The sequence below is a fragment of the Chiloscyllium punctatum genome, chromosome 11, assembly GCF_047496795.1.
Source record: "Chiloscyllium punctatum isolate Juve2018m chromosome 11, sChiPun1.3, whole genome shotgun sequence".
Taxonomy (NCBI): Eukaryota; Metazoa; Chordata; class Chondrichthyes; order Orectolobiformes; family Hemiscylliidae; genus Chiloscyllium; species Chiloscyllium punctatum.
Window position 1 is genome coordinate 33852799 of NC_092749.1, and position 12580 is coordinate 33865378.

At 44.3% G+C, this 12580-nt stretch overlaps 1 protein-coding gene across 1 annotated transcript in view; it reads left to right on the top strand.

Annotated features, from left to right (window-relative positions):
- Positions 1–408: 408 nt before the first annotated feature.
- fbxo11b (F-box protein 11b) overlaps positions 409–12580 on the top strand; it is a 164069-nt gene continuing 151897 nt past the window's right edge. The window contains exon 1 of the mRNA XM_072580606.1: positions 409–530. Within this exon, the coding sequence (XP_072436707.1) occupies positions 449–530 (82 nt within the window). The 5' untranslated portion in view covers positions 409–448. The remainder of the gene's footprint in view (positions 531–12580) is intronic.

Consider the following 12580-nt stretch of genomic DNA (forward strand, 5'->3'; position numbering starts at 1 on the left):
AGAGAGACATGGCAGCGGCTAGATCTGAGGGCGACTGTCTGGGGCCGGTCTGAAACCCGCCGCCGCCGCCGCTGCCGCTGCACGAAGAAGTAACCTGGGAGGAGTGGAAAGGCCGGCGGGGAAGGCCGAGACCACGGCGTCCGATCGCATCGAAGGAGAGTGCGGGCGGATTAGCCGCTGGGTAGCGGCCCGACGGAGGCGGATTGTTATTGGGGGAGAGAGCGAGAGGGAGAGATCGGTGCCGGCGGGCGCTTCAAACCAACATATTTCAACTCATAAATATTTCTCCACGTCCCGGCAGGAGGGAGGAGGAGGGAGGGGCGGCCGGAAATTTTTTTTGATATAATCCCACCGGCAACAACCCCCCCCCCTCCTCTCCTCCCCCCCAATCCCCCTCCTCCCCCTCCCCCCCCCCCAACCCCGGATCCTCCAAACCGCCTTCCGCAGGATGAACTCGGTCAGGGCAGCCAACAGGCGACCGAGGCGACTATCGAGGCCGCGCCCCGTGCAGGAGAGAAACAACGTCGCGGGTAAGGAGGCGAGAGCCTGGGGAGGGGGAGACACTGAGAGACCGTGTGTGTGTGTGTGTTTACCTCCCCCTCCCCCTCCAGCAGCGGGGGATGGGGGGGGGGGGGGAAGAGAGAAAATGTCCCGTTCCCCCCCCCCCCCCCAAAGGCTCCCCGTCCTCTCCCTCCCTCCCACCGCCAGTGCGACTGGAGAGACCGAGGCTTCCCCACCTCCTCGGACAGGCCAGGCCGCGCTTTGTTTGTGTCTTGGCATAATCCAGTGGTTTGGGAGCATGTTTGGTCTTTACACCACCACCACCTTCCTCCCTCTCTGCCTCTCTCTCTCTCTGGGGTGTACGTTGGATATAAAATGGAGCCGTCCGCTCGACACCTTTTTTTTTAAATGTTTATTTTTGCCAGAGATTGGGAGAGAGGGCCGAAGGAATATTTTGTTAATGGCTCACCGTTTTAAACATGTTTTAACTCAATATTTGAAAAAAAATTGATTGCACAATTCTTCCCTCTCTTCCCCCCCCCCCCCCCCCGCCCAAACAAAAAAACGTGAATTTGAAGAGTGCTGGACTGGATGCTTCTCTTTTTTTTAGATTGCCCCACTCCATTTGCCACTTTTCTCTTTAAATGATCTCTCGGTGCCTGATGTTTGCTGCGTAGTTGGGCTGAACGCGTGTTGTTGATAAGCGACCAACTGCAAGCCTGTCACTGTAACAAATGTCAAATACATATGGACTTGAAGTGGGTTTATTTAATTTCATTGGATGTTTTAAAAACCCAGTTGTATTGAAGTTTTCATTTGCAAAGTTGCTCGAGTTTGTGCTTTTTTTCATGACAAGGCCCTTTTGAGCAAACCAAAAACAGTCTTGTGTTTCACCACTGACCTCGAGGGGTATTGTATCCGCCAGTTACTTTTTACTCGATACATATCACTTGTATATAAGCATACTTAATTGCATTCGGTGAATTTAAATCTGTATGAAAACATCTTTCAAAGTGATTACAACACTCTTACCAAGTTATTGATGATTAGCATAATATTTCGTCAGGACTGTATCATGCTTGGTATGTACACTTCCATGTTATAGGAGAATGAAAGGTTCAGATTTGTCTATAATAACCAATGCTGATCAGTCTTGCTCACCAGATTGCAAAATCATGTCATGTGCAAAGTTGTAACATATTAAGTATAAAATAAACTGTATTAATTGTTAATTCATCTGACTTAAATATTAAGGCCCTACTTACCTAGTCATTTCATCATGCAGGTACTGAGTTAGCATTAACAATAAAGCTTAATCAAACATCCTACTACTATTTTGAAGATCTGGCTGAAGAGTGGCAGATAGTTTAATTTTGGTAAATGTGATATTGCATTTTAGTAAAACACATGAGGGCAGAACTTGTAAAAGTAGTGTGTTTTGTAGTGTTGTAGAACAGAGTTGGAGATAGCGAGAACTGCAGACGCTGGACAGTCTGTGGATAAAGAGTGGAGCTGGAAAAAGCACAACAGGTCAAGCATCAGAACAAGAGGAGACAACGTTTCAGGTTGGAACCTTTCGACCTAGTGGTTCAAGTACCTAATTCTTTGGAGTTCATGTCATATGTAGATAGGGTGGTTAAGTCATTTAGCATGCGTGCCTTTGTTGCTCGATCATTACGCAGAGGAGTTGGAATATTGTGTTAAGGTTGTGCACGATATTGATGAGATCTCTTCTGGAGTATTGTGTCCAGTTTTGGTTACCCTGCAGTAGGAAGGATATTAAGCTGGAGAGGGCTGAGAAGAGATTTACCAGGATGTTGCTGGACATGGAAAGTTTGAGTTACAGGGGAGACTGATTGGCTGGGACATTTTTCAATGGAGCATTGGTGTTTGAGGGGTGACCTTTTATAGAGTTTTATAAAATCATGAGTATAGATAAGGTGAATGGCAGATTTTTTTTTCCCCTAGGGTGGGGGATTTCAAGACTGAGGGGCATATTTTTAAGATGAGAGGAGAAAGATTTTTTAAAAAGTGAGTGAGCTCGGGCTTTTCATGCTGGAGAAGGAGGAAGAGAGGTGACTTAGAGGTGTAATAAGGTAATGAGAGGCATAGATAGAGTAGATAGCCAGAGACTTTTCCCCAGGACCGAAGTGGCTGTCATGAGGGATCATAATTTTAAGGTGATTGGAGGAAAGTGTAGGGGAGATGTCAGAGTGAGGTTCTTTACGCAGAGTGGTGGGTCTGTGGAATGCAGTGTCAGAGATGTTAGGGGCATTTAAGCGTTTGCTGGACAAGCACATGGACGGCAGTAAATTGAGGGGTGTGTAGGTTAGGTTGATCTTAGATTAAGATAAATGCTTGGCACAACATCATGGGCCGAAGGGCCTGTTCTGTGTTGTACTGTTCAATGTTCTATATGTTCTAAAGCCATGGGGACAGTTTATTTACACAGTGGGGTGAACTTCCAAAGGAAATGGTGGAAGCAGGTACAACTTTTGAAAGGCATTTAGGTAAGTACATGAATAAGAAATGTTTGGAAGGATATGGGTCAAGTGCAGGCGGGTAGGACTAGTTTAGTTTGGGATTATGGTCAACATGGACTGTTTGGAACAAAGGGTCTGTTTCCGTGCTGTATGACTCTTGTTTTCACTCGTGTGGATGGATTGGAGAAGCTGGGATTGTACTCCATGAACAAGAAGATGAAGGAAGATTTGGTAGTGGTTTTCAGAGGAGAAAGTGAGGACTGCAGATGCTGGTGATCAGAGCTGAAAATGTGTTGCTGGAAAAGCGCAGCAGATCAGGCAGCATCCAAGGAACCATTCCTGAAGAAGGGCTCATGCCCGAAACGTCGATTCTCCTGCTCCTTGGATGCTGCCTGACCTGCTGTGCTTTTCCAGCAATACATTTTCTGCTATTAGTTCTCAGAGCCATGAATATGGGCATAATGGCTAAAAACTTTTAGAATTGGTAGAAAGATCAAGAATCAGATAATCTGGATTTAGTGATTGGTAAAGAATCAAAAACAACAGAAAAATACTTGCACACACCTGAAATGCTCTGTGTGGTGGAGGTATATTTGACAAACAGGAAGAAAGCTAACCATCCGACTTGATGAGCACCAACTGGCAACCAGACGACATGAACCCTCTCCCTCATCTCTACACACAGACCAAGAAGGCCAACAAATCAACTATGATAAAGTAACTATTTCTGGGGCAAGCAAACCAGAGACACCCAAGAGAGTTCTTGGAAGCCTGGTTTCCTATCCAAAAAGCCATCAACAAACACACAGACCCAGTGTGCAAACCACTGCAGTGAAGACCCGCAAGTGACACGATCCGCAACAAACTGGACCACGCAAAAATGTAAGTGGATCAGAATACTGTGCTTCATAGAAGTTGCACTGATGTTGCTCAGCATGGTAACAAAACATCTGCACAATAACCCAGCAGCTTGGCGAGCTATCCAATTACCTTATCCACAACCTGAGCAGCAGATATCCTTGAAATCCGTGCAGATTTGATTCCAGCTTGCAAAAGGGAATTTAATGAACTTATAGAGAAAGAATATTTACAGGGCTATGAGAGTGAGGGTATGGGGTTAGCTAAATTATTCTTGTACAGAGCAGGGAGGGCTGAATGGACCCCTGCGCTTTAACTGTTGTGATGCTGCATCATGTCTTCCACATGAGTGAATGACAAGTTGGGCAGAAGTTTGAGTTGTTTTCCTGGTGGTATCAAACCAAATGAAGGCTTTCAAATGCTGGCTGGCATGCTTCTTCATGCATTATATATGGGACACTGTGAAATATGCATGTATTTAGGATATTGCATGATATAAGGGTTGAATGGTTGTTATTATTGAGTACTCTATATCTGATCTATCAAGTTTATCCATGCAACTGTACCCAAAACTAGGCAACCAAATTATATTGCAGGATTGCATTGTTAGTTTATCTTTTTCCAGCCAAAGCGGGTTAATGCTTTTGCTTTTATTCTTCCTGTGTGGAAAATTTAATGGAGCTTGATTCACTGACTAGTGACACTGGAATTAGCTTGGTCCTGGCAGCATGCATGTCTAACTGCTGAAATGAAGGACTCATCTATAAAAGGACTTTCCTATAAAATCATCGTCGTCTGTCTGTGAAAGATAATGGAGACAGCAGGAAATTCATTTGAAATGAGATTCCTTCATTTGGTTGTGAGCAAAGAGAGAGAGCGAGAGAACTTTTGTTGATGGCTGAGAAAGCTAATTTTTAAGAGGCAGCTCCTGCCATCAGTACAGCACATAAAGCTATCAGGTGTCATTGAGAGTTGTTTTCAGAACTGATGTCTGTTGCCAAGCTGCTGTATCTACTGGTCATCGTGGTTTTGCACACCAGGCCAGTGGAGATGTTTGCATTTTCCTGTTTAATCAGACATACTGAAAAGAAGTAATCGATGCTTAGGAACTCCTGGTCCTGTTCGTAATCAGCCTTGAAGCAGAACATTTGGAGCCAGGTGATCAGGAGGATCCTTAATCCCCACAAGACAGAAAGTCCTTTGATATGTGACTGTCTTCTATCCTGCTCATGTGCGCTGGAGTCAGTGAAGCTGCCACTGTTTGATTACAGACTTAGGAACTGTGCTTTTGAGAGAACTTTGCATTTGTTGCTTGGTCCTGTCAGGGTAGACTCATGATACACGGTACATCATAAAGATGGTAATTGTTGAGCTGCTTTTCTTAAATTGTGAATTAGTGCTATCATGGCCACACTACAAGCTGCTGAGAGCGTAGCTTTGGAAACCATCAACTTAGTCCCAAGGGTCAGGATGATGTTATTCCATGTGCTTTTCGTGAGTTGGCCAAAAGGGTGGTGGTTTTTTTAAAATCCCTCCAAGTTCTGCATCAAGGGATTGGTTGTAACCGTGAAAGCAGCGACCTCACATCCATGTGGTTGACTAGCACAGTACAGAGCGTAGAGAAGTTCCTTGATCAGGATGCACTGTTTCTGTCTTTGTTTTCAGTCTGATAGATTGTAGAAACTTGTTATTTGATCTAATGTGCAAGTCAACTCATATCTGCTGGGAAGGCAAAGGTCAGGTATGTGATGATGATGTCAAACAGAAAAGGGATTCGGGCATACCCTCTTGCACTCTGGTCCTCACTTTTGAAATGGTTGGCAGTAGAGCTATCAAACTCCAGAGTGCATACTGTCAGGGAAGGAACAGATGAAACAGAGGAACTTTGGACGTCCAGTTTTCCACAGAAGTCTTGTAGAGTCCTGCTGTATTGCCTTTGTCTCATGAAAGGCATTATGAAATTGTCTCATATGAAAGTAAGATAAAGAGGTACACCTTGTTCCCCACACGAGCTACAAGAGGTCATATCCCCTGGAGACTGTCAGCACTAAAACCAAATGCTACTTTTTGGTATGGGATGGCAGGATGTTTGTGATTAGCAGTACTGCCTTACGATGTCAATTCGATTTCAGCCTTGGTTGACTGTGGAGTTTGAATATTCTCCCCCTGTCTGTGTGGCTGTCTGCTAGGTGATCTGGTTTCCTCCCACAGTTCTAAGATGTGCAGGTTAGTGAATTGGCCATGTGAAATTGCTAGATAATTTCCAGGGCTGTGCAGGCTGGATGGGATTAGTCATGATAATAAGTAGGGATTGGTTGTGATGCTCTTTCGAGGGTCAGTGCAGATTTGATGGGCCAAATGGCCTTTTTCTACACTTGATGGATTCTATGATTCTTAGTCTGTAACTGGAATGGAGTCTTTTCAGTATGACCCCAGCAAAGTCCTTCCCTGTAATGTTGAGAATTGATTGTAGTTGTTGCAGTCTCCTCCACAATCTTTTTGTTTTTGTATAATTCTTTTAAGTTTGTATTTTTAAATAACTCATTGATTTCAGCCTTGCCTGACTGAATGGAGTTTGCACATTGTCCCAGTGTCTGCGTGGGTTTCCTCCCACAGTCGAAAGATGTGCAGGCTAATTGATTAGAGTTGAAAAATGTGGTGCTGGAAAAACACAGCAGACCAGGCAGCATCCGAGGAGGAGAATCGACGTTTTGGGCATAATTTATGCCCAAAACGTCGATTCTCCTCCTCGGATGCTGCCTGGTCTGCTGTGTTTTTCCAGTACCACATTTTTCAATTCTGGTATTCCAGCATCTGCAGTCCTTACTTTCTCCTAGCCTAGGTGATTAGCCTTGCTAAATTGTCAGTAGTGTCCAATGTTGCGTAGGCTAGGTGAATTAGCCATGGGAATTGCAGGATTACAGGTATAGGGTAGGGGACTGGGTGGGATGCTCTTTGGAGGGTCCGTGCAGACTTAATGGGCCAAATGGCACCTTGCTGCACTGCAGTGATTCTGTGATCTTGTGTGTAATTGAGAGCCTACTTCCAATGAAGAAAATCACGGTGTGATTATAGTTGGTCCCCCTGTTAAAACCTTCACATGTCAATCATAGATTTCTATTGTTATGGACAGTTTGGATTTTAGACGCAAGTTGATTTTTGTATAGTATCTCCCAATTTTCTGCACAGCTGTCTTGATTATGTACAGGTTGAGCATTGTACAGCTATTTGGGTGTCTGTTTTGCATTTGGTAACTTTTGTTTTATTTTGATGGTAGGTATAATCTCAGCTAAGTAGATCGAAAATCATCAGTCCTGTTTGTACAGGCTCTGATTTTACTAATTGCTGTTTCATAGATTGTGCTCAGCAACTTTCAAGCTTCATTGCTACTTCCTGGTATACCTTTGGGCAGCAATAATTCTGGCAACAGCGCTATGCAAAGTGCTGGGGTTTCGTGAAATGTATGATGGGCTGTCATGTTTGTAATTGGAAACTTCTAGAGAAATGCTTTTGCTCTGATTTGTGTGGTGTTGCATTCTATGCTGTGATGGGTGTGTGGAGAGCACTGAGTAGTTTATGCTTTCTTGCATTGATAATCTCAAGTTGGTGCCAAGATCCAGACCTTGTGTGATACCTTGTAAAGTCTGCCCTGAAAGAGGGTGTTGTCAACTCAAAGTTGATTCAGGTCACAAAGCTTCAATCATAATGGATTTTTCAAAAAAATGTTGCCCACCCCATGATGACCAGAAGTTGGACCATGAATCATTGTGCTCTGAAGTTACACAGGCTGAATAGCCTCCAACCATTTGAAATGGTGCCCAAATATTGTCAAGAAAGTTGTAAAAATGCTCTTTGTCTAAGGAGCTGGCATACAGAGTTAAGCACAAATGATGTTAACTGCACCTCCATTAAACAATAGCTGCAGGGAAATGAGGTGCTCTGAAGTTAATGTAGTCAGTTGACTATTAGCCAGTTGCTCCCTCTAAGCCTATGCCTTGCTCTTGGTCTTCAGTGCTCTTTCAATGCCAGTTGAAGGTGAGATTATCCTCCGGGAAAGAGCGTGTGTTGGTATTGCGGTTTATTATAGAACAGTAATGTTGACAGGAAGATAGTGCAGCTCAGTCAGTTAAATCTTATGAATGCTCAGTGAAATGTGGGTGGTTATTGATGCAAGGGGGCACATTCTCCACACTCAGGATTTCAAGCTAAGTGGTTATCTTTCTCTGTGTGGCATAGACATGGGTTTAGATGATGCAGGCTTGATGTTGATCTCTACCCCTCTCAGCCTGTAGGATGGTATCTAAAAGAAAGCCCATATGTCTTAAGGCCTAATTGGTTGCAAGAGTAGTTAAAAAGTGTTAACTTCAGAGAAATGTTAACAGCATATTGTAGTGACTAATGTTTTCAGTTATTGCATTAGCCATTAGCGTGTATGTTATTCGGTAGATCATACATATATTGGTTGTGGGTAATTGCACCCTTTAAATTATTTGAAAGATCTTTGAGTTCTTAAATGCACTTCAGCCCAATGCTCCTGATATTTGGGTATCCAGTGCAGAAGGGTTTAGACAAGTGGAAGGACCTCCTCTTGAGTCTACTGCTGTGCCTGGTCAAGTTGGCTATTAACAGGTCCAGACAGTGGGTTGTGGAAGGGGTCATTTCTGTTGACTGTCTGCCCCACCTCATTCATGCCTGGGTATCATTAAAGAGGAAGCAGTTCTCCGATAATTTAGAGAGATGTGGGCACTGTAGGATGTGGAGTGCTTTTTTTTTGTCCTTCCAGTTGCATTTCACTTTAGCTCATTCCCAGACTCTCAACCTGCCCCTCACTTGTTGATGGTTAGCATTGTTGTGAACAGACTTTGCATGTAAATATTCCATTGGCTATACGGATGATTCGCTGGTACCGGTCTCTAGAAAAAGGGTCAAATGTCGTGTGATGTGGTGAAGGGGTAAATTCAGTTGTGTTGTCAGAGTAGTTTTGTGTTTTTAAACAAAATTCTTGTTAACATTGAAAAGCATCAGCTGACAGGATTCCGATTCTACAAACTTGTCCCCCAGGTGTGGCTGGGTCCTCTTAGAGTGGACAAGGCATTCTCCACACCCCACCCTCTCAAAAGTCATTGCTAGTGAAACACACTCTAGCTTCTAATTCACCAGAGTCTCCTACTTCAGCAAATGAAGTGAAATTTAAAAACAAAACTAAATTGCTGGAGAAGCTCAGCAGGTCTGGCAGCATCTTTGGAGGGAAATCAGTGTTTTGGGTCTGCTGACCCTTCTTCAGAACTGATAGCTACAAAGAAGTATCTTATCGCCTCTTCATTTAATCCTTAACCCCTCTCCTACCTTCTGCATAGAGTCCAAAGAGAGAAAAGAACAGTTGGACATATAAAGGAGTGGATAATGGTTAGCCTAGTTGAACGAATAGCTACTAATGGCTACTATGAGTGGCTAACAATGTGTATGAGCAGACTGTGTGATAACAAGGCCTGGTGTCTGGGGGTTGGGGGTAAGGCCAAGGACAAGGACATGGGAATACGTGCTTCAAACTCCAAAATTGTTGAACTCCATATTCAGTCCAGAAGGCTGTAGAATTGCCAAGCATAAAATGAAGTGCTATTCTTCTTGCTTATACTGAGCTTTGCTGATGCACTGCAGCAAGCCTGTGACACAGATGTTGGCCAAAGAACAAGATAACATGTTGTGGTGGCAGGCAACTGAAAGTACAGGGTCGTCTTTGGTCACTTGGCCTATACTTCCTTTTCCCAATGTAGAGGAGGCTACATTGTGAGCAGTGAATGCAGCAGACTAGATTGAGTGAAGTGCAAGGTAAAGTGCTGCTTCGCCTGAAAGGTGTGTTTGGGCTCTTGGGTACTGAGAAGGAAGGAAGTAAGTGGGCAGGTGTTACTCCTTCTGCAGTTGTAGGGGAAGGGGAAGGTACTGTGTGGCTGCTGAAGGGTGTTGGGGACGGAGGGTGGGTGGACCAGGGTGTCCTGGAGGCAACAATCCTTGCAGAAGGCTGACAAGGGAGGGGAAGGGAATGTGTCTGGACATGGTGGAATGGTGGCTAATAGTCCTGTGGATGTGGATAATAGGTGAGGACAAGGGGGACCCTATAGCTTTTGTCGGAGGGAAGAGAGGGCGTGAGGACGGCTGTGTGGCAGGTGGGTTGGATCTGGCTGAGGGCCCTATCGACTGTGATGGGGAATTCTGGGTTGAGAACCAAGGTGGGCATTTTCCAAGACCCCCTTATTGAAGTTGGCATAATCATGTTGGTCGTTGCAAGATAGTGGCGGAGCAGGGTGCTCCAGCCGGAGCTTGTCTGCTCTGCCCATTCTTGTTTCTTCATTCTTCTGTCTCTTTTACTTCTTCTTAATGTTTTTTCTTTTTTCTCTGACTCACGGCAGTGAGCAGCAGCCTCCTCTATAGGGATCTCATGGCATGGTGTGGTGACCTTCTGTCCTCCTCCAGCGGCCTCCTGGTCTGGGGTGTCTGTCATAGTGTGGGAGCCAGAGCCCAGTGTGGTCTGTTGCACTGACCCTTTATTTCAGTAATGCTGGACATCTTGTTTCTGTATTATCTAAGATCTTGTCAGTAAAGAAGCTGTGCCTAGTACTTTTGTATCTAAGTCAGTGCTATAACTGGCAATGTAAAAGTGTTTCACTATACTCATTGAGTGTGTGACAATAAAGGTTGTTATATTCAGAACAGATTTGACAGAAACGGAAGAATTGAATTGATGCATTAGAGTCTTTATAGGAAGTAGGGTGTGAAAATGTATAGTCAAGGTAACTGTGGGAGTCAGTTGAGTTTGTAATGAATATTGGTAGCCAGCCTATCACCAGAAATGGAAACATGTTGAGAAAGGGAAGGGCAGAGTCAGAGATGGACTAGCTGAAGATGAGATCGGGGTGGAAGTTGGATGTGAAATGATAAACATTTCCAATTTCGAATGGGGGGAGGGGAAGTAGCACCAATGATATCAGTTTACCGAAGAAGGGTTATGGGTGGGGGCTGGAATAGGACTGGAACAAGGAACATTCCACTTACCCCACAAAGACGGGCATAACTGGGCTCTGTGCGGGTACCTATGACCACCTCTTTGACCTGAAGTGAAATTAAACCCCTCACTAGCCTTTCAAAACAACATAACACTGAGTAAACCCCATGGCTCCCACCATAGTAACAATTTATAAAATCCTTCACACACTGAATCTCCAAAAAATAATTCCGCTGTAAAATCCAACCAAAATAGAATAACCACTTAGTGTGGCACTGGATGCCCTTCATTTGTTATTAAAAGTAGTCTAGAAATCAAGTGCCCATTGGTTAAATGGTGAGGCCTCCTTCGGCCACATGGGACCTCAGGGTAGCTAATCCAAATGCTGGAGGAAAGGATACTCACATTGCACATAGTTGCCATTTCCTGATACATTCAATCAGACCTGCTTTCAAACCTTTCATCAAGTCTTAGGCTCCCTCCTGTATTCTCATGGCATAAACAAAACATAAAAATTGAAAAGATATAGCACAGGAATGGGGAACAGACCGTGCAGCTCTCTTTGAGTCTGCTGTTGTACGATCATGCTGATTCCCTGCCTTGGATCTATGTAATACAAAGTTTGTTGTTAAGTTGTGTGGAAATGCAGTCAAAGCGCCAGGAGTGTGTGTTTCTTTAATAAGGCTAGCTCAGAGTACTAAAGGAAACATGGGAGAGATGCTGAAGCATGCGAGGATAATATAAGAGGAGATCTAGCCATTTGGAGAAGCAGCATGTGGTGCTCTCAATCTACATGAACTCACACTTAGTGAGAATGGATTAGCTCTTTACAGAGTTGGTTGATGTTACAGAAATAAAGCCAGGGCTATCTCTTTTCAGTGAGGCACCACTGGTGCTTGATGGAACCTGACCAGTCCTGACAATTGGCTAAACCAGTTGTGTAGCAGATGAGCTGAAATTTGTGCCCATTTTACTTGGGAATGCAGTTGGATACAATTCCAGAGAGCAAACAGCTTGAAACTATCCTTTTAGGGACTGGAGCTGAAAATGTGTTGTTGGAAAAGCGCAGCAGGTCAGACAGCATCCAAGGAGCAGCAGGATCAATGTTTCGGGCATGAGCCCTTCTTCAGGAAGCCCTTCTTCCTGAAGAAGGGCTGATGCCCGAAATGTCAATTCTCCTGCTCCTTGGATGCTGCCTGACCCGCGCTTTTCCAGCAACACATTTTCAGCTCTGATCTCCAGCATCTGCAGTCCTCACGTTCTCCTTTTAGGGACTGGAGCATAGATGAGAGATTTGTGAATGAAAGCTGCAAGATTGCAAACTTGAGAGCTAAAGATACACAATTATAAGCTTGCAAATGCAGGTCTCTGTAATGGGAAAATGTCATTGTTGGGATGGTTGAAAAATAAAGTCAGATTCTTAGGGCTTGGATTGATTGGCCAAGGGGTTTCGCACCAAGCACTCACTGTCTGAATTGAAGAAGTCACAAATCAGCAGTGGGTTGGAATGTTCTCTACATTTCCTGAATGAATGCAGTTTCAGTAACGTGGAAGAAGTTTGATGCCATCCAGGACAAAGCAACCTGCTTGATTGTCACCCCAATCATGATCTTCACATTTATTCAATATCATTACACAGGGGGATCCGTGTGTGGCATTTACAGTAACGCACCAAGCTGCCTTTGACAGCATCTTCCAAATTAATAACCTGTAACACCTAGAAGAACATATAAATCAG